Source organism: Anomalospiza imberbis, chromosome 3, assembly GCF_031753505.1.
Source record: "Anomalospiza imberbis isolate Cuckoo-Finch-1a 21T00152 chromosome 3, ASM3175350v1, whole genome shotgun sequence".
Classification (NCBI taxonomy): Eukaryota; Metazoa; Chordata; class Aves; order Passeriformes; family Viduidae; genus Anomalospiza; species Anomalospiza imberbis.
This window is the reverse complement of record NC_089683.1, coordinates 31,741,224-31,764,204: the sequence shown is the minus strand read 5'-3', so window position 1 is coordinate 31,764,204 and position 22,981 is coordinate 31,741,224. Positions and strand designations below refer to the sequence as shown.

The window sequence follows — 22,981 nt, the reverse complement described above, 5'->3', positions numbered from 1 at the left end:
GAAAAAACTCTCACTGAATTTTTTGAAGGACAAACCTTTCACAGGCCAAAGAATTAATTGCTGTAAATCCCATGTGCCTCATACAAGTTATCTCTATCCTGCTTCTTGTGAATTGTCATGAGACACGTGATTCAGGGCTTGTGGGTATAATAGCCCGAATTCTTGCACACGTAGGACATGTTTTCTGCTATTCACAAATAAATAAATAGATGGGTAATTGCTTAATCTTTTCCAAGAAGACGGAAGTTCTCTAAGCAAATTTTCTAGAAAATGAAAATACTTTTCAGTAAAATAACCTTCCTGTAAAGCTGTTTTCTTTAATATGTATGCACCAGTTACAGCTGGTTAAAATTTCATTACTGGATCTCTCCTTATATTGCCCATAATGCAATAGATCTTGTTCATTCCACTCGGAGCAAGGGAAAAAGATACAAATTCCAAGTTGATACTTATTATTTTGCAAGAATTCACATACGGTTTGTTAAGAAATAATAGGCAAATGGGTCATACACTGCTCTGACTGCAACTGACTTAGATACTGCAGTAGTTCTGCTTTGTTCCTTGAATGGTAATGTTCCTTTTATGACTATACTGTTATGAGAACTATATAAATTATTTAAATAACAGTCATTTTGTAGAGTTGAACAAAATTGTTACTGTTTTATTTGAAAAGATCACAGCTTCCCAGAACACCATGTTTTCCTTGCCCAGGAAAGACCTCCACAGTCTCACAGCCCTCAGAATCTCTGTGAGCCTTCCAGTCCTGCCGCTGAGCCTGCCTGGACACAGCATTGCTCAGACCCACTGGCTCTGGTGTTTCCTTGCCAGCAGTGTCTGGAGTGAATTTGACCTGTAAAACTTTGGCTATGCCATAACCATGCTGCTCAGTCAGGAGGGTCAGGGCAGAATTCAGGGAGTCAACCTAATCAAATGCGTGAGTGAGCTTTTATCGACATGAGACCCTGCCTTTGTCCAGTGTGATGGCTCTGATCCCCGTCTGCCCAGCAACATCCCCAGCTCTTCTGGAGCAAAGCTCCTAGCTCCCCGCACATCTTCTATATCTCCGCAGGATTTGGAGCTGTCACCACGTCCCCAGCCTCCCTTTGTTTTGTGGGCTGTGAGAGAAAGCGGTCTGCATGTCTCGCTGTGCTGGGGCTGGCAGCTCAGCCAGCCGCGGGAGTCCCGAGCTCCCACGGAGCGGGCGGGACGCTGCACACTGCCCGCGGTGTCACTAACGCTGCTGTCCTGTCACCACGTTGTGTCAGTGCCCTGCGCGTACTCCGCAGAACTGCTCTACTCAGTGAGCAGCCCAGCACATCGCCTACCAGCTTTTTCCTTCCCTCATTACAGCTGCTTTTTTCGGGATGGAGGGGATTCTTGGCGTTGATTGCCAAATCGCAGCAGAAAGCTGTGACTTGTGCTACGGCTCTTTGGAGGCAAAGGGAGTGTGAGGGTTCACCACCTCTCTATCAGTCCTACAGCTGCCTCACCTTGTGTGCCCCGGATTCTTCAGGCCACTGTGCACTGTCACGGCTTTGGAAACACAAGGATACAGTCAACAGGAGTCTCTAAATACAATATATTACTATTTTCAAGCCACTTAGGGTGTGGAAGCCTGTGTTTTCTAGCTGGCCTGTGGCTGGCTGGCAGACAAGCAGAACGTACTGCTTCTCTCTGTCCTGGCATGCGGGCCCTGAGCCTTATCTCTTCTCTAGGGAGCAGCAGGGACCCCAGGCAGCCCAAGGTGGGAGCAGCAGAGCGATGGCACAGGGACACCTCTACCTTCGACTCCCTCCTCCCCTCTCCGGACCTAGATTCTAGTGAAGCCCCTGCCCTGGGAGCATCCCTCGACACAGGTATTCCTGCACACCACGGGCTGTTCTGCTGACACACGGCTCCCAGGTGGAGCCACACTCCTAAAGAAGTAACATTCAGGACATGCTGTTGCAATAGCATGGCTGGAAAGCAATACCTGAGCTTGCTGCACAGGTCAGCTTCAGGAGGTAACCAAAATGACTGATTTCAAACCAAGAACATGTGAACATGAAAACGAACATGTGAACATGAAAACCATGCGTTTTTCAAAGGCTCATCTGAATTGCAGAGCTGTTAAAGCCTTTGGAGACTGTTGATGATTCCCAAGGGCATTCTCAATGCACATTATTTTCTCTGATATTTTTTAGCATAATGAGTTAAAAATAAGCATCCTGAGTTAAGGACTTGGTGTAATGAGGAACTCTGCAGCAGGCACCATGGAATCCTATGACCATATTACATGTCTTACAATATTCATCTTGGATTTTTCCTGTCTTTTAAAATCCCCATTGCTAGTATCACATTGGTTACACAGCATTTTTTATTTCCAGTTTTAAACTTCCTCAAGGTGCTAGAACATACTTTGAAACTGTGAACCCAGCCCAGAAACTGGAAGGCAAACACTAAATTATTTTATAAAAATTTCACTGCTTTAAGCTCAATATCATATAACATTTTTAAATGTCTGAGTCATTTGGAAAGCTCAGGACTGTCTGTATTAATTATGGCTCCAGAAGATCTATCCCAACAGTCAGAAACAACTCCATTTGTAGTCAAGGATTGCAAACACAGTCTTCCTGGAACTGAAAGTTGCACATTGTGCAATTTTTATGGCTTGTATAGCTTTTCTATTTTTAGTTGTTTCAAACCTGCAATACATCATATAATCCTCGTTAAACTGTCATCCATAATGCTAATTGACACTAACTTGGCATAAGTGATTTGCTTTCTTAAATTTATATAGTTACTGTTTTATCTAACAATGTTACACAAACAAAACTTTATTTTTCTCTGATATAAAATTGATGTGAGTATAAACTGGTAATGATGTATTTCTAGTTATGGACATCAAAACAATTAACAAAAAAAAAATACTCCCCCTCCCAGTATTTTCTTTCTTTCTTTTAAAAATATGCTTGTGTTATGAAGTCAAACAATTGTTCTATTATTTCAGCAAGCCATTTATTTAATATTTGCCTCTATAGGCATTTGGAAAAGTTTCTCTGAGGTTTGAGAAAGATTAATATAATGGCACTACTCAGCTTTTTTGAATACACAATGAGAACAACAATTTTCAGGGTTTTTTTGCTTTCTAGAAATGCATCTTCAAGGTATAAGAGATCAGTCAGTGACAAGTATTTACGCAGAGCTCCCCACCCTTGTTCTTGCTTACTTAAATAGCTGTTTGGCTACCTGCAGAAATCCTTTGCAAGGATTTGCAAGATTTTTGCAAGTCACACCCTGGCTGAGCAGAGGACAGGGGACTTGCCACATCAGTTCATGACTTTTGTACCATAATCCTAAGTGTTTGGTTCTGCCAATATTTTATTTTTTAGGCTTTCCTATCCCTTTGATTGTAATTCTGTGTCTTTGACATGTATGATTATTCTACAAGTCCAAGGTTTGTAAAATCCTTGGTGTTTGCTGCTTCCACTGGGTGAATTCTAATGCCTGGAAATCCTGTGCTGCAGCCAAGTCATCCCACAACACTGGGATGTGCTGCTGAGCACTTTTTCATGCAGGCTTTTGCTTTTTCTTGATGGCAAAAAGAAATAACAGTACCAGAAGTACAGTCAGAATAAAGATACTTTTTGCAATCATGACAGCTACTTTGGGTTGAGCTGGTGGCCATCTGCCAGCTGCACAGTTTCTCTTAATTCTCTGGCCATTTCATAGCAGGGTGGTTTTGCAGGCCTAGAATTCACTAACAAACTGCTGACTGATTTTTCAATTTTTTGTTTTTAAATTTATGGTTTTTTTTTTTTTTTTTTGCAGTCAGTGGTGTTGTGCAGTATGGCTCCGCTGGCCCCACGTTGGGCTTCTCCCTGGGGGCTCCCCTGATGGGGGAAGCCCTCCTGGAGCAGTTCTGTGTCAGGAACGAGAGATGCATTGGACTTTTTCGGTCTTCAGCTTCTTGTTTATTGTTATCAAAATTTCACCGTGCCATCTGCACCAGACCTTGCATGCAGGAAAACAGCACAAAAATGGCCCCAGATGTACAGTTTCAAGGTCTTTTAAGGCTGAACTAAAACTAAACTACCCAATTAAGAAATGACACCTAGATTATTTTCCCTTTTAACCCAATAACTGATGCCTCAAGACCTGCAATGTGAACTTTTCTGTCCAATTGCAAGATACTACCCAAACCCATGAAGAAGGAAGAAGAAGGAAGAAAAAGAACAACTTACGTCCACCCTAAAACCTCCATCTTCCTTCATATCCATTACTATATTCTAAAAACCTAAACTTTAAGTTTTCCACCCTGTGATATTACACACTTCTAACTAACTACACACTTGTAATCCCAGTGCTATTAATCAATTCTGGAAGTCTTCTCCACAGCCTGAGGTCAAATGCAGTGTTCTCTTGTGGGTCTGCCTTTCAGCACAGAAAGTTTAAAATTCTCAGCATCCAGGATTCCAACAGTGCAGGATGAATTGAAAAGATTTAGTAGGATACGATGTTTCTGAATTTACTTTGATTAAACGAGTTGCCCAATTTAATATAGAGACATAGGGTGTATGTATTTCTCAAATTCTATTTCATTTAGCAGAATCTTTCAGGTTTAAAGGTATAAAATATTCTTAATTAGTAAAAGTAGGGAAAGGTATCAAATATTCTTAATTAGTAAAAGTAAGGAAATATTTATTCAACATGGGGACTTCGTTCTGATTTTTCTGAAAACCTTGGGAAATATTTTCAGTATATATACAGTGGAGGCTCAGCTGTTTAGTTTGAGCTTGCTTTTTTGGCACAGCTATGCTTAGCAGTTGGCTGTTGGATGCTCTGGAGAGCTGCCCTTTAACCTAGGCAGGTCTGAAAAAACCCTCTTACCTCTGAAACTCATGCAGTCTGCATGTGAACAAATGCAGATAAGGAAAAGCTCTTATCGGTGATCTCTCTAGTGAATAGTACCACAGCAAGCAGTGGTAGTGATAGCTCACTTAGACACTTTCACTAGGCATATAAACCTGAGTGAAGTTTATTCTCACTGGGAGTAAACAGTAAATGAAATGTGAAACGTAAAACAGTAAATGAAATCTTGTTTCTCAAGTAAGTATTGCACCTTCAATATGACACTACATAACTACAGGGTCAGACAGCTTTCCACTAAATAAAGAAAAGAAAACCAGTAATGTATTTATATGCTGCTTTCTTACCTGATCTACCAATAATATGCAATCTGTATATGCATCTCTCACCTCTCTCCTATTTTTTTTTTGGGATGGTGACCAAAATTTTGGCATTATTGTGAAATGTCAAATCACTCTTTTAAATTTGTATTCCAAGACCCAGTGATGCCTTAATATTTAGAGACATCCTACCAATTCCCTTCAACAACAGAGATCTCCACTGCTTTTCTATCATATAGCTCCTTGTAAATAGGAAGTTGAAAATTTTATGATTTTTTTTTCAGATTTTTCATTAATAAAAATTAGTTTCTAGTTTCACTTTCCCTTACTGAAAGAAAGCTAACATATAACCATTTTTATTGCTCTTTCTTAAATTAGTTGTTTTGTACAATTACAGCCAAATTCTCCCTACTCTTCCTCCCAAGAAAAGAGTTTAGCATGAGAGCTTGTAGATGGAGTACCAAATGAGCTCATTTCCGAGTTCGGGAGCTCAGTAAGGGTCACCTATTGACTCTTTTCAGTGCTTGGTAGAAATACGATGTTCTCTGCCCCTCTCAGGCAGAAGTGTGCCTGCAGCAGAGGTCTGCTGGCTTGTAGAAAACCCATCCCAACAGCATGAGCCACTTCAGTTTGTGACTTCATTAATACAAAGTTGGCAGCGTTGGTTATAGCAGGGACTGTGAGGGGTGGACACAGTCCCACAGCCTCTGCCATGTCCTAACACTTGCCACCAAGTGTGGCACTGTGTCAGATACTGATAACGAGGTGCCAAATACCTGCTATTGCCTCCCCACCCATCAGCAAAATCGGCCTTTGTGATGATGCATTTCTGGATCCAGCCCCAGTTTATCAGTCAATTCACTGATGTGCCCAAATTAAGGGTGCAACCTCTTTAGTGAGATTAAGGCTGACTCAGAGGGGCAAAACTCTCCATGGAGAGGACTCCATGTCCTCTCAGGGAGACTGGAACAATACCACCCTCCACCCAGCACCTTTTACCATGGGAAGATAATCAGGGGATGCTTTCCCTGATAAATAGGAGCCAAGGAGTGCTTTAGCAGTGATCACTGGAACTGCCTGACTGAGGAGGACAGACCTGCAGTCCTAACACAGCCTCAGAGAACTCAGACTCTATTTCAGACACTGCAGATCATGGATGAAACCTAAACTTCTACCTAAGTCACACAAGTGAAATACTTAAAGCTGAGCAGTATGAATTTATACCAGTGAATTTATACAACTTTAACATCACGTAGGCTTGTAAAACACTCACTCTGTTTGTTGGATCTCTTTTTAATATCTTTCCATGGCTCTGAACTGTAATTACTTTCTAAGAAAAGCAGCTGAGAGTTTTTCTCTATCCTAGTAAAAAAAAAAAAAAAAAAAAAAAAAAAAAATTAAACCCTTTTAATGGAGTTAAGAAAGGTAGGGTGTTTGACTAGTTGCAACAAGAAAAACACAATTAACTTATATTTTATCCCTGATGAAATTGGTTTTCAAGATGTCACAGACATTAAAGAATCCGGCAACAGGTAATCCTAGTAATGCTAATGGAAGACCAAGCCCATGCAGAAATATTTATTTGCTTCTTCCTTCTCCTTTCCTTCCTTACTCAAAGTAACTATCCTGTATTTTCAGCTTAGCCTGAATTTTTGCTCTGAATTAAAAAAACAGGTGAAGATTTAAGCAGATTAACATTAAAAGGCTGTTAAAAAACCCACCAAAACCAGCTCAACCTGTACATGCAGGATAACTCTTTAAATTCATTCTTTTCAAGTGAAGAAATTGTTGTCTAGGGATTTTGAAACCATGACATTACATTAGAAGAGGCATGTAAATACAGTTTCTAAAAATGAAAACTATTAAAGTGGCTGAGGCCATTCTCAATGCCCAGGTGAGGTATCTGCAGGTTTTTGTGCTGCTCCCTGTCAGCATGAGACATTGGTATTATTTCAATCTTTTAGGCTGACATTTACTTCTTTACTTTCTTTGCCACAAGTTCTGAAGTCAGTGGAAAGCCTGCAGGATTACAGGGAAATGATGACAGTCACTGGGCTGGCACTGCCAGGAATGAAGTAAGACTCTCCTTCCCTTCTACCTCTTTGCCAACAGTAATGACAAGTGAAGGCCAGGGCTTTGAGTAATGCAAGGGTCACTCTGGAGCCTCACAGTGCTAGTCCCCTTATCAGCGACACAAAGAGCTCAAAGTTTGTGCCATCAAGCCCAGCAAAAGCCAGGATAAGCCTGGTGGGAAGTGGGGATGATGTGCAACCTCTCTCTGTGCTTCAGCTTCTCTGTCTCTTCCTGCTCCTGCTGAACCTCTCTATCACCAAAATATCCCTCAGCAGCAACTTAAAAATATGCCTCTAGAATAACTACTAGAGTTCTGCAACCCTTGACCTAACTTGAAAAATTTGGGTTTTTTTCTGTTTTCCCACCACCCACTGCTTATTTTCTCTCTCCAGACTGTGTATTTGTGGTGAGTTGCACTTTCCCTTAGCATGGCTGATTAGTTTTCCATTTCCTTTGTTTGTAAAGGCTGTGGAAAGGAAAGGTTGTAAATTAAACAGTGAGGGGCATGAGCACAGATACTGGAAGGTGAACTCTGTCTGTTCTCATGTTAAACCCTTGGAGTGGTCCTTGGCACACTTCTGGCCAGGCTCTTAACACCCTCCCGACCCCTCTGAGAGCACGTTTCAGGAGTCAGCATGGGCTAGCAGCAATTCCCAGTGGGCAGTGTGGATGCAGCCAACATGTTATGGATGCTAAGAGGGCTTAAGAGCCTGAAGTATTTTCCAGGACAGCTGGCCTCACAGTCAGAGAGGAGTCCTGTGCATGGTTAATTTCCAGTATGCATGTAGCCAGAGGATTCTTTTTTTTTCCCCAATGGGAAAAATATTATTGGAAAACCACCAAAATTAATAGTGAAACCCAAGGGCAGGTTTAGTATCAGAAACTATTTTTAACTCCTTGTTTTGGAACCAATTAAACTTCATAGAGGAGGAACCTTTTGGGAGGTGGAAGGCAGCCCAGTCTAATGGAGGGGGTTAAATTCACATCTCACCAGATGACAAGGCATTTATGTGCAAGCTGGTACTCTGTGTCTATCAACAACTGAAACTTCCTACAAAGGAGTCACTGACAGAGATTTGGAACTTGCTCCCTGCTTTGGTTGACAGTTGAAATTTGAGATGCTGCAGATGGCTTTTTTTTACACTGTTGTCTCTTGGAGACTATATTTGTAGAAGATACAGGTCCTCTGCCTAATATATTTTTTTATTTTTGCTGCAAATCTGTAAGGGTATCTACATTGTGATTATTTTTTGTATTTTTTTTAAATGAAAGAAAGATAAATTAGTCACATGTAAAATGTAGCTGTAGTTTACTGGTTTCAGCAAAATCAGAGCTGTGAAAATTATGGCTACTGAAAAGGAGATAGATTCAAGATTTACATCAGGTCAGAAAGAGACAGCAAAATGAAAGCTTAGAGTTTGCTTTTGGGACATTAATCTTCTTGTTTCATCTTATACTTTTTAAAAATACCACTTAATTTTGAAATAAAAAGTAATTTCAAAGTGAAAAGTTGAAACTTTTTTTTGTAGAAAGCTAAGGGCTTCCTCATTTCCTAATTGTATTTGCTATTTGCCCCATGGTTGATTCCTAGGTTAAAGCAGGCTTGCAAGGCTCAGGGAATGACTTTAGTTTCCGTGCTGTATTCCCTCAGTGATTTATCATTTTTAGGTATTTTGGTTGGTCATAGTGAGGATATAAACAAGGTAAGACCTGTGATGACTTTCAACCTGCTCCTGTGCACTGCTGCTTTCAGCAGTTTTCTACCGTCTTGGCAGGAGATTGTGCATTGTAATAGGAGCAGTGGTCCTTGGAAACTACTTACTAGAGATACTAGAGTTGTTCCTATGTCCATGGTGTATTTCAACTTGTGGGTTATCAGCTTGGTTCCATGCTGCCAACAAAATGAAATGATCAGTGCTTACCTAACACCAGAGATTTCCCAGCTGCAAGAGTGAAAAATCTTTGGTAGGCCAGCTAATCTGCATCACCTCTCCTACCATTTTCCAGGCACGTTCTGGCTGTCAGGTGATAAAACAAATGTGTAGGAGGTTTGGACTGGAACTAATGGTGACACTGCTAGTGTTGTCTTAATGTGAAGTTCACAGTTTGATTTGAAATGGGTTAACTCAGAAGAGCAGAAAGCTGTAAAACAATATGTGAGGAATCATGACAGGGCACAGTGCTCAATTCAGCGCTCTGAGAGTGGCTGTGTCTCAAGATAGGCTTCATCAGCTGGGTGCAAGGCCCCAGAAAGCAGCAGCATTACTTTCCTCCAAAGATTCATTTTCCTTCAAATCAGAGGTGTCCCTGTGCATGGGACACCCCAGTGGGCTGAGAAGAGGGATGATTAGTCCGCCTCTCCCAGCTCAGCTGAAATGGGCTAGAAAGGCTGCACTGCAGGCACTGCTGCCAGCCTCCTTGCTCCTGGCTAGTCCCTTTCAGCCACATGGCCACTCCAGAGAATAAATGTCTCAGCCCTCTTCAGACCTTGTGGCATGTTTGTCTAGTGGTGTCAGCTACTTGAACTGTCTCCTCTGTGGCTCCTGTTTGTGCTTTCTGGCAGCTGGGAAGCACAGTAATCAAAACATGGGTAGGGTGATATATAAAAGTTTATTCTTTGACTCAATTATGATCTAATAGCTTATCATTCCTCATGCCTCATGTATCCAAGATGTTTTTCCAGATGAAGCCTGGGAAACATGAATCTTTGTGAAACAAGTCTATGTTACTCCTTAGTTGGTCAGCATGCATTACTCATGTAAAAGTATTCCAGATGAAACCACAAGTTTTCCTGAAAATGACAAAATTAATGGAATTATACCAGCATAAACTCTGTTCTTTATAAATCTGTGCCATCATTTAGCTAGAGAAGAGTTTACCTTGGAATTAAGAAAATGGAGTTAAAGTGGTATAAATCTGCCTTGGTGATGAGTGTGTTTCCTCTTTTAATTTTGTGAAATCCTTTTCTGCTTTCATGCTGATTATACTTATTTAGAAAGACACCTGGATATGGATTTTTCAGAAATCTATTTTCTTCCTGAGCCTACATTTATGCTTATTCATCTTTTTTATTTCCCAGACAAAGGAAATATTGTTGATACAGTTCTTGGTGAACATAATCCATGTGTTACTATGCGCCACTGTTAAAGAATCAATTTTAAAATAAAAACCAAGTCTTTAATAAAGCAAAAATGCTTTGCTGATTCTCATGCTGCACCTCAGCAAGTGTGTCTGCTATAACTTTGCTACTTTTATACACTACTTGCAAACAGCAAACCCCACCATGGCAGCAGTGTCAACAGGATGAAACAAATATTTATTCTTCAGTGCATGAGGCTCAGCACTGGGGTGCTGTTTCTCCGAACACCTGAATGACAAACACTTTTCCAGGGCAGTAAGCAGACCAGGTGAAAGGATGAAAGCAGCAATGGTTTACATAGCTAGACTAGCCACAGATCCTCTCCTAGTCTGTACAGGAATTACAGCCCTGTGGTTTGGTTATTCAAGCTGTTCACTGAATAGAGAATTGTCCTGATTCAAAGAGTATCCATAGCTCTGTGCCAAGAGTCCAACAAGAAGGGCAAGCAGCAAACATGTGCTCTCACAAAAGCACATTGGCAAAGTATAACACTGTCAAAAGGAACAAAGACCTTTTCTTGTTGGCTCAAATAATGATGCATATGAGGACAAGAGACTGGGGTTAGACAGCACAACGGATTAGTACTTTAGGCTTGAAAATTCAGAAATTCAGGAAACTCCAGCATTACTAAGGTCAGATATTTTTTCTGTTCTTCATTGTATTAGTCATTATGTTTATGGCTCTCCTGTGACCATCATGACTGAAACAAACACTGGAATCATCTGCAAAAGCAAATGCAAGAGTGAGGTCTGCATTCCCTTGGCCTAGTTCATTCACAGGCTAGAGTCTGTCACATCCAGAGTCTGCTTCATGCAGCGTTAGAGTCCAAGTACACAACATTGCTCTTTCAGCACAGCCACAGCTCCTACTGGTCCTATCACAACCTCTTGGGAATGTGATTCCTTTTAATTTCTTGAAGCCAGACAAAATAATGAACATCTGCAGAGCCCAGGAAAATTACCTAGAACAACCAATATGAAAACTAATAATTTTAATCAGCCTCTGAGTTGGTATGAACAGTTGTATCTCTACATTATTGTCCTGTGAAAGTCACAACACTGAAGCCAGGTAAACTTAGTTGTGGCTATCCAGATCCCTTGGGGCTGAAGCCATCCATTCCCATCCGGGGTGGTCCTTGCTGAGGACTTCTAAGCCAACAAGGTCAATTTGATCCCCCCATCCTCCTCTCCTCCTGACATTTGAGAAAATGTCCCCTTCCCTTCCCTTCCCTTCCCTTCCCTTCCCTTCCCTTCCCTTCCCTTCCCTTCCCTTCCCTTCCCTTCCCTTCCCTTCCCTTCCCTTCCCTTCCCTTCCCTTCCCTTCCCTTCCCTTCCCTTCCCTTCCCTTCCCTTCCCTTCCCTTCCCTTCCCTTCCCTTCCCTTCCCTTCCCTTCCCTTCCCTTCCCTTCCCTTCCCTTCCCTTCCCTTCCCCTCTTTTCTCTTGTCTTTTCTAGTTTTTGATTTTTTTTTTTAAAATTGGTACCTACTACTTTCAGATACAGACTGACACTATTTAAAAATTTTTCTAGCTCTCCTCATTATTTATGGGGTGTTTCAGATTTGATGGAGATTTTGCATTATTTGGTCTCCAGTTTGAGTATATTTAAATTATTTTTCATTCTTAGTCCTATATATTGATCTGTAATCACCGGGCAGAAATTTGTCTTGCTCAGTGCTTGACTTCTCCTCAATCAGCCCTGTGTACCCAGGCACTTCTGCACATCACTTTGCTCTGCTTCAAATTCCTGCACAGCAAAGCCCCTGAAAGATACAGTTCCCAAAGCCACAGCAGAGAAACAAATTCCAGTTTTGGTTCACTAACCCTGTTGCACTGTCCCTACAATACTTTGTTAGCCTGTCAGAAACACACCACTTTCATGTCATACTCTAATCAGTTAGATCTGCAACTGAGATCCAGACTACAAACTTATTGCCAATGGTAACAACCATATCATGGCTTTCAATCAACTCATGTGCATGTGTGTATTATAACATTATTATTATTATTATGTCAGGGGAAAGTACGATGGAGCCAAAATCATCATGTCCAATTAGCAAGAGGGGCTACACATTAAGTTCAAAGAACCCCTTTGCGTTATCTGATTCTAACAGAACTAGTAACAGAGCCTAATCTAACCTGCCATTTCAAGAGCTTTAGGGAGAACAAATTGCCATCAGCGAGGGAAAGACTTGGAATAGCATGCAGCCTGTCCTCTCCTGACATCCTACTCAGCAAATTCCTTACAGATTTCCTCCTGATGTCAGTAAAACTAACATAAAGGTTATTTCATAAAATCTTGTGTGGATTCTAACTTGTGAAAACTGAAGGATCCATGCCCAGAACAACAATTCAGGCTCATGTAAATAATCGTAGCATTTGTCCTTTGTGCATAAAGCTTAACAAATGGCTGAACCAGAGGAGGGGCAGAAGAGTTCCCATGCAGAGTACCAATGCTGTGAGCACATATTGAAATGACTAGCCAATAAATGTCAAAATCAAGGTGACTGATCACATGAAGTCTTCTTGTTTGACTGGAAACAGTTAGGAAAGGTTTCCAGTTTAATATGCAATATGATAAGGAGTGGGAAAAAAAGTAGAGTTCTAAAATTGTTATAAATCATATGAGTTATTCCTTTGGGGAACACAATCCCTTCAGCAGATCAGGAATGCTGTAAGATATGGAGATGTGATCAGGACTGACAGCAGGGGGTCATTTGTTACCAGTGTTAAACTGGCAGTGTCCCCAGAATCAGTTTTGGAACCCTGGTGAAACAGCAGATAAGCAAAGTTTTGGGATTTGGATATTTGCATACTGAAATAATGCCATGCAAATACTCAGAAACTTTTCTTTATCGTGATGCCATCAGAAATGCAGATGGATATCCAAAATGATAACACTGAGCACTCCTTTCCAGCACACAGTATTGCAGCCAACATCACTGGTATGTTCTGGTTACTTCACGCTGCTCTAATTAAAACTCAGTCATCCTTACAGCTGCTTTGTGTTCCTGGAGCACTGCACAACAGCTGGATCATGCCGTGGATTTTGGCCCTTAAACTCCTTGGAAATGACTGTGTGAATATTGAAACCTTGGCCTTTTCTGTCACCATTTAAGCTTCTGTCACCCGCATCTCTGGCTTCAGCACATGACACCTTTGCATGTGGGTAATGTGTCGAAAAAGTATCAACATCATAAGGGAAGACAGAGTAAGTGCTAGCATTACTCTGATTTTGGCAAGCTTTCACTAAGAAAGGCTGTTAGGGGCAGTGTCCCCAAGTGTGGCAGACTGTCTGTCACACTTACTGTCTGGTAAGGCTTGCTGCAAAATACATCTACAAGTTTAAAAGAAATTTTGAAAGAGGACAAGTTTGAGCTCCTTTTACAGCAATCTTATGCTAATTATCCAGATGATATGGAACACCAGGTCAATTGGTTAAGCCTCTCTGTTGCCATTTTAATGAACATAACTTTGCATTTGTCCTGTGTGGACCTCTACTGATTTACAATGAGCATAAGCACACTTCAAATATGCATTCCTAATTTCTCTGTTAACAGGTTGATAAACCTATAAGTCAACTGCTCAGTCCTTACATGGCCTCATGAATTGTTATCTCAGCTCCCAGAAGGACAGATGGATCAAAGTGGTTGTCCTGAGTTAGATGTGACTGGGTGACACACCAGCTTTCATGAAGTCTATCATACTTAGCTAAGTGCATCTGGTTGATTATGCAATTTTCAGGTTGAAGATGCACCTCAAGCAGACATAAGTTAAATTTAACATTAATTCAACTCTAGAAGTTGAGTCGTCTTACTACAGAGAAATCCCTGAAATGGCATGCTACTAAGCAGAGTCTACTGTAATATAATAATCTGTTTTACACCACAAAACATATACAAGACAGTCTTCAAATATTTGTTCTTAAAACATGTGAGATGTCCTGGATCCATGAAGCTATTCACTGTAAGCCATAAAAAATAGGTTTGGTTTAGAGATGAAAGTGGCTGGAGGCTGTGACCCACAGGGACTCAGAAGGAAACACTTACAAAATAGAGACAGATTGAATCCCAAGTGCTCTCTCCTGAGAGGAAGCATGGTTGGAAAGTTTCAAACCCATTAAAGTTAAACAAATTGAAAAGCCCTATCTGAGAGGAAACATAGTACTATGTTTATTTTTCCATTATAAATCTGAAACCTAAAAGATTTCCTGAGGTTCTCAGGTATTGTTCATGCTTATAATGGAGATCTGTTTTTAGAAAGTGTAATTCATGTATTTAATCCAAACTGTTTGATGAAAAACACCCTGCATAAGCATTCAGGAAGCTAAAGGCCATTGTATACCTGTATCACATATTGTTTGGATAAGAGCAGGCCTACAATGCAAGGAATCTCTTTGTGAAACTCTCTCACTCCAAAACATAGGGTCTAATTCTCTCCCTATTTATGCTGCTGGATGAATTCCACTGAATTAGTGAAGACATGAGTAACCAGTCCTAATAAAAAGACAATCTTCATGCTGAGTGTGAAACTACAAAAGTTCAAGGCTAATTGTGGCAAGAGATTTATAATGCTGGCCTGCATCAAATATGCAGGCAAGCCACTGCAGACCCAGTGTAATTTAGCAAAGCTGATAAGTCAATGTATTTTAGGTTTTGCTCCATCACTAGTGAACTGCTGCTCTGAACTCCTTATCAGAAGCGTGTGTGAAGTTATTGATGCTGAAAAGCATCTGTTTTACTAATGAACAAACTGCAGACTAACACCAGAGATTAATTTAAATGAGAGGAAATACTTGGAAGCAGTGGAATATTTTTCATTAGATTTATTGCTATAAAAATTTAGCTATACAGTTGGTCAAGTGACAGAGCTGAGGAATGTTTCCTGTCATAGTCTAAGACTCAATGTAGATGCTTAAGAAGACAGAAATGTGAGCATTGAATAACCATGAGACCTTTGGAGAAACCCTGAATTTTCTGGAAAGAGTGTGTTTACCTGTTAGTGATTTCATACCATTCATGCTCATTTTTAAAACTTCTTTTCAACTTTCCTTTATGGAACTTATTGTCTAATAATCCTGTGCAGTATTTGCCACCTGATTTACTCTGCATTCTCCATTTTACTTGGTTACCTGCAATAAAATCATTGCTTATTTCAGAGAAACAGCAGACTGGCATTTGTCATGCATTAGCACTGCACTCTCGTAGAGAATTTATACTTCAGCAATATGCTTTTCAAAAATTTATTTGCATTTCTGTTTCTCAAGTAATCCACATGTTAAAAAAAGATCTATTTGACCACCTGCTTTGTTTTGTAGTGTTGAATTGTGAGTGATCAACATGTCAGCTGAAGAAAGGGAAACACTGGAACATGTTGTCCCACATCAATTTTAAGTTCCATACATTTAAAATCATATCAGCATTTGGCTTGCTGAAAAAGATGGCTAACCTTACCTCAGGACTTTTTTTCTGCCACAGAGTTGTTGGAATGGTTGAGCTTTCTACCACAGTCTCTTGAGCATGACAGTATTCTCCAGTTTTTAGAAGACTTGTTCTTACCAAAGGCAGTATTTCCACTGTGGCTTTCTTTTTTTGTAAGTAATTTTGTTTATAAATGCATCTTTATGTTTGTTTCTTTCTAGGCAGGGATGAGGTCCCGAAACCAAGGTGGAGAAAGCTCGTCCAACGGGCACTTCTCCAGTTCCAAGCCTGTCATCAGCCACACAGAGAATGAAAAACTTCAGGAGGATGCCAAGAAAAAGAACAAACCTCATCGGAAGGAAGATGAGGTCATGGTTTCAGCAACTGTCAAACGGCACTCAAAATCACCCGGTCCTAGTGAGCGAAAGAACAAGAAGTCCATAGAGCTTTCTAAAGAAGACTTGATAAAACTACTCAGTATAATGGAAGGAGAATTGCAGGTAAATTAAAGATCTTCTAAACCATATTTTCTATGTACCTATCTATTTTTAGGCTGTCCAAAGAGCACAGGGCTGAACTAGCAGGAGCATCCATATTTATGGCAAAGGACCACAAGGAGAGAGCAGTGCTAGCTGGTGTTTAACAATCATAGTTTTAAGTGATGTTTTATTTACCACTGCAGCTACCCAAGCAAGATAAGTTATAAACACCTGTCAAAGAAACACCCACAAACAAATGTGGATCTGCAGGTGAGGCTGAAAACAACCACAGGGGAATCAGTGGTAGGTGGGAAGAAGGGAGGGGGGGAAGACAAGTAAATATAGGGAATGTAATTACAATCATTACTGAAAATATTCAAGAGGCAAATATACAAGTCAGGAATACTGAAAATGGACTTAGGATGTCCCCTGGAACTTCCACATATTTAGATGTTACTGAGGCCTCAGCCAAAGCTCTGCCTGTCCTGTCTGATTTCTGGAGTCCGGTGCTTTGCACATTCCTTGCCTTTCAAAGATCCATTAGTTTTATTTCTTGGAGTAGTGATTGCTTGAATGCTTTCTCAGTTGTCCTGGTTTGCATGTTAATTCAGCCCAGTAGTAAGTCTTTAATGGCCGTCAGCCAGATTTCGCACTTACCTTGTCCCCAAATGTCCATCCAATTTTGAGATTCTCTTTAATGCTAATACATCATTGAACTCTCTGTAGCGTGAGCCTCCAAAGAATTTCAAAATAAGAAGCTGAAACGTGGTATTTCAAAAAGTCAATATGAAGACTTGTGGCTTTTCAAAACGTATCCCCTTTTGTAGTAGGACTGCTTTTCAATTTCATACATTCTTTTGGTTGTACTTTAGTGACCTTTTTCACTGAACCTCTGGACAAGCAGAAAAAAGCCACCCAACCTGTGTGAAAGCATTTTGTCTTAATCCCTTTATTCCAATTAACCATTACTATTTAGCTTTTCATAGAAGGCTTTACTTTTCCGCTGAAATCCACATTCAGAACATTATTACTTTAATGTTGAACTTGTTATCATCTTATCTGATTACAAGAAGTAATTGTTCTGTTAATTTCTTTGGTACATGAGTTGCCATTAGCACAACTCTGAGATTCCATCTCACTAAGTATCATTAGGTATCATTTTTTCTGCACATAATTCACCTCTAGTTTGTCAGAAACTACTGTCAAGTTGCAAGAAGTATGCATACAAAATAAATAATTTTGTCAAAGACAGAGAATGGTCATTTTACAATGACAAACTGCAGGGAACAAAAAAGGAAGAAAATATGTTGAATGCAATTTTGCAGAGGAAAAAAGAAATTACCATTACAGAAAAGCAACCATTTTTATTGTGCTTCATTTGACTTTATTCAAAAACTTGTATATGTAATTTCCATAGAGATGGAGCTAGTGTGCAGCTTCTATGGTGAAGAGAGCCAGACCTCAATAGAAATGTATCATGCTCATGTTGTTCACAAAGATTTACCCTGAAGTCACCTTTGTGGTCTGGAAAGGGGAGGTGAAGAAAGTCACTAATGTTTCCTGTGTGGCAATAAATGTGGTCTTTATTGCATGAGTAGTTCTCCTGTTCTTCACCATAGTCTTGTACTTTGTGGGGTAGTTACACAAGCTTTGAAGGACTGCTCCCGTTCTCATTATCCCTATGGGTATGATGGCAATAGATCCTGGACAATACTTTTAGGGGTTTTCATACATACAGACCCCAAAGAGATGCCAGGCACTGCTGAAACTTCCTGGCTGGCAGGAGGGAATGGGGACACCCACACTGGTAGCTGTAGAGTGCATCTGTTCTTCTGCTCCTTGAAGCCAGGCAGGGAAAAGAGTAATTCTTTTTAATCCACACAAGTTTTTAATTTCATGTCAAACCCCCCATTTTAGTTAGTTCCCTGGTACCTGTCTTGACCCATTTCAGAAGTGGGCAAGCTACAGCACTTTGACTTGAGATGAGAGCCTGGCTTTAGCATTACAAAGGAAGATGAGCCAAGGACAGCTTCAGCCAAAGTAAATACTCTGGTATTACCTCCTGGCTGTCACAGTGACCTAATGCACTGAGTCATTTCATGGCTTTTTATTTTCAGATCTTTTCAGACATCTCTGGTGGCTGGCTGGCATTTTGTTGGACTGACAAATCATATTGCAGGTTTACTTTGAAGCAATTTCAATACTGTCAAAGCAAACATTATCTAGGCATATGTAAGAAGATTTTGTTTTGAGAATAACATCAGGCTGTACCTGTAGGGAGATGCATTATTTTCTGAATTAAAAAATGGGATAAAAATACCATAATTGTTTACTCAACCATGAGCAGGGGGCATCTTATGCCCGTACCACTAGGGTGACACTGTCTTGGAACTCTCAAACAGTGAGCTAAACCATGGGAGGTAATCTGTGACAGTGAGAACTGTGGGGTTAGCAGGGTAAACTGGTAAAGTATTCATATGCATCATGTGCTTAGTTCACTACTCACATCATCTGACAACATAGACCCACACCACATTGATCTTGGTATCAATACTGAGCACTTACTTCACAACCTGATGCCCCAGCTCTTCATTTTGAAGACAAACATGCCAGAAAACCATGGAGAGATGCCCTGGAAATTATATTTATGTCCTTATTTCTACCTTGATTGGTTTTTAAAATTATAATACCCTCAGGTAGCTTGCTTGTGCTTTAGCTCCAAGTTGGACTCGGCTCTGCCTGTCTTCATGTTTCCTGGCTGGACCCTGTGCATTTACTGAATATAGAGAAGGAAAGCTTTTCATAAACATCTGGGGTAACCATAGCCTATGCCTTATTTTGTAAGAAAACAAAAGGGAAGTAGAAGTTTACAGAAGCTGCGGTGATGAGAATGTATCCCAATACACGTGGCAGGAGAGCTCATAAGTACAGCCTCTCTGAAGGAGAGTGGGAAGCAAATGGACTGATGACAGGGATTTATTTTAATGGCCCTATAGCTCAGTGGAGTGTGTTTTCTCTTGTGAGATCTAACTGCTCATATTAAAAAAGTAGGGATTACATGGTCTTTAAACCCATATTGAACACATTGTGGCAAAAAATCCATGAAAGATTGCTTCCTATACCTGGGAAAAAAATCTAATTTTTAAATACTGTAAAGCTGATTTGAAAAGAAAACTTCAAATACCAGTAGAATAAATTGGACCATGAAGGCATGGCATTAATTTGCCTGGTTGTTACAGTGATTTCAGTCAAACCCACATGTGAATATTATTAATTACAGAGCAATACAGGCAGTGTGGATCTTTACAATGATGATATAATACTATCTGTGGTTCACAGATTTTTGTCCAATTGCCTATGTATTTGTCCTGGCAAGAACATATTCCCTTCCTGTATGGTTTCTAAGCAGCAGCCATTAATCTTCAGCAATACCAACACTGATTTTCAACATTTCCTGATTGGGGGCCCAAAAGGAAATGAGGAGGAGTATTCCTACATGTTTACGACTCACTCTTTTATTGCATGTTTGGGGAAAAAAACCACAATAATAAAAGAATATTTATAAAGACAACATTTCACTATAAATCATTAGGTTTTTCAAGAAAAATAATTTCTTATCCAGATTCTGTGCCTATTGCTGGAGGGACAATTTAAGCTTGGAGGACAATTTCCTATATTTCACACCAATTCAAAAATGAGCAACTTTTCCACTCAAGGCCTTTATTATAGTCCATGTTTTACTCTGTTTCTCCAGTGCCAACGTGGCATTCATCCCCTGCAGCTCAGCCCCTCATTCGTGTCGAGGTCCTTTGCATGCTTTAGGACTGAGGGAAATGTTTCCTGAGAGCCTGGCACTGTCGAGGAGCAGAGCTCCTCAAAGCCATGCAGCCATGGGGTGTAAAGCAAATACAAGTTGCCAGCTGCACATTTCCTCTGTTGCAGACCAGAGGGTGCAGATGGGCAATATGTGAAATGTGACGTCTTGAGGAACAGTATGGGAAATATACAAGGGATATATAAATTAATCAAAAGACAAAATTTCTGACAAGTCCTCAGACTTCCAAATGGTCCAGTGTAACACTGGGTTGGGTTTGGTTTGATATTTGAAGGGAAACACTCTGTAGCAGATATTCAGTGGTAAACCTCTTTCTATAGCATCCCTTGTTCAAAAGGAGAGATCAAATCATTCTGCTGTCAAAGAAGTCCCTTCCTTCCAAGTATTTCATCAAGACTGCATTTAATGGTTAATTTGAATGCTTACAGGAGGTGCCAGGGCAATAGCTTATTGAAGGGCGGGTATGGAAGGCTGGTTGCTGGTGGCTGAAACAAGACAGTCATGGGGGAAGAAGCTCTCTCATCCAACAGAGACAGGAGGAGCTCTCCTTCAGATGGGCTGCAAGACTTTCATCTCAACCTGGGAGGATCAGGGAAAGGTTAGCAGAGGACTCTGTGTTTTGTTCTCCCTGGCAAGGTCCTTATGAAACACTTTGGTATCAGTGTCTGCACATCCTGCCACCAGGAAAATCCTCTCTCTTAACAAAGTCAGTTAACTCACATGTGTAGAGGTGATAAACTACCTATTGCATTTTAATATTTTAAAAGGTATTTTAGTATTTTTCTGTCTTTCTAGTAGAAAACTATGCTTTGTAAATGCAAAGCAAAAGAAAATTCTTTACTGCTTTCTACTTTCTGCTTTCTACTTTCCCTTTTGTAGGGCTACATATTATATCATACATTTTATTCTATAATTGCTCTGTTCAGTTCTTTTTCCTAAGATCTAAAGTTCCATATTCACTTTTGTTCCCTTCTTTATTTTTCTAGTTGTGACCTTTTCTCTTACTCTACCTTTTTGTCATGTCCCTCATCCTTATGGCTTCCCTCATCCTTATACTGCAGATGCATTGACTGACCTGAGAATTCTGTAGATAAAATTGTAGAAGATCTAGTGTATATCAAATCCCATTATCTAATTTTTTAGGCAAATGCTCCCTTTAACCTTTGTTGTTAACTTAGTAGGCCATGTTTTAAGATTAAGTGGGTTGTTTACTTTGACTACTCCTATTGGAAAATAGTCCCAGTGCTGAAAATCTTTAATGTTTATCTGATTTCTCCCTTTTAATTTCCGAAGCAATTTCAATTAAGTCTAGTGAAACCTTTATGAAACTCTGCTGTACAGTGATCCTGCTTTGAAAATCCACCTCTCTCCCTCCTGCTTTTAATGCCTGATGTGTTTGTAGATGGGAGCCTTGCATCCTCTGAGCCTTTGTTTTTGCTGTGCTAGCCGTAGCACATCCTTTCTGTTTCCTCTGGCAAATACAGGCTCTCCACGTCCTCATCACCCCTTGACCAACAGCAGTTACACCCCGAGTTCACCCTTGGTGTCTGTAGCTGGGACTGCACATGGTGCTTGCTGTAGGAGAGAGCTCTCTATTGCCTTGTGCATTTGGTTTCATACTTGCCTTTCTCTCAAGGAATGGCATTACTTGGTTTTCCCATCACTTGTCAGTTTGGCTAGTATAAGCAAGAGAATTTGACTCTGTAGCTGTTGTGATGTTTTCCTCTCTGCCTCTTTTTCCTCTTGCTGCAATGTGTAAACTTGCATGTAATGCCTCAAATTGCTTTTGTATTGACTTTTGCAAGATATTGTAACAACACTGGGAGCCACCTAGTTGTTTAGTTAAAAAACACTGTACAAACTTCTTTATTTTTCTTCAGTGCCTTTTTTTATACTCTTGCATTAATATTAACAAATATGGGTCTGCCTGAAAGCTCAAGCGAGGAATGTGGGATAGATAGGTGGGTAGAAACCAGATGTGTTTCTTGTACAGGTACAGAAATCAGAAGAGAAAGCTGGGGCAAGCTGCATTGGCACCAGAGATAGCAGTGAAGAGAAAGAGTTTTCAAATGGTCATTAGCAAAATAGCACAGATTAACAAGCTGCAGATGAGCCAAGGCAGAAAGAATAGGTAAAGCCAGAGAAAAGTTCATGTAGGGTATCTATGAAGTCTTGTTGATTGAATTGAAATAATTCAGGATTTATGAGCATATCATAGATGAAATACAAATTCCCCACGGGAAAAACCTTGGCAAGTACAGAGCTACAGGGAAAAAGAGAAGATAGGGTTAATGTGAGGAGGGAGAGGTGACTTAAGCAGAATGGAATGAGGGGAAAGAGGCTGGGCAATAGAAGAAAAAGAGTGTAAGCAGAAGGGGAATACAACAGAGATAAATGGAGACATAGAAAGTGGGCACAAAAAAGGCAAGAAAATGAAGGGAAAGTTGAAGGGTATCCACAGTATAGCAAAATAAGAACCTAAAAACACATCCTAAAAATGTCTGGCATATCAGTACAATGAGTTAAAAAATTCTCTCCTCTCTCACTGAACCCTGGTTTGTGTTTTTCTGGTGAAGAATGCTTTTGCAGCACAAAAAAAAAAAAAAGTTTTCAGACTACAGATGCTCTCTTCTATTCTTATTGAATAATTTATAACCAGAGATTAATTTTGTCCAGAATAGTATGGTTTATTTTCTGTAGCTTGCATTTGCTGCTGTGCAAAGTGCAGAACATACCATAGGAGGTAAGAAGAACTTGGCTAGCAAGTCCCAAAATCATCAATTTTAAAATAGAACCTGGCTGTTTTGTGGAAAAAAAAACACCAAAAAAAAACCACCCAAAGGTAAGACAGTATACTGGAATATAGTTAT

The 22,981-nt window shown here is 40.2% G+C and overlaps 1 protein-coding gene across 9 annotated transcripts in view; it reads left to right on the top strand.

The window, feature by feature from the left end:
- FILIP1 (filamin A interacting protein 1) overlaps window positions 1-22,981 on the top strand; it is a 102,855-nt gene that overhangs the window by 26,492 nt on the left and 53,382 nt on the right. For 8 of the 9 annotated variants that reach the window (XR_010997072.1, XM_068183860.1, XM_068183857.1 and 5 more), the window contains exon 2: window positions 16,019-16,297. Coding sequence is in view for 8 of the 9 variants with exons in the window: in XM_068183860.1 (XP_068039961.1) it covers window positions 16,025-16,297 (273 nt within the window). In the remaining variant the exon portion in view is untranslated. Of the gene's footprint in view, window positions 1-1,715; window positions 1,857-16,018; window positions 16,298-22,981 lie in introns of all 9 variants that reach the window. The other variant, XM_068183858.1, reaches the window with a different exon arrangement.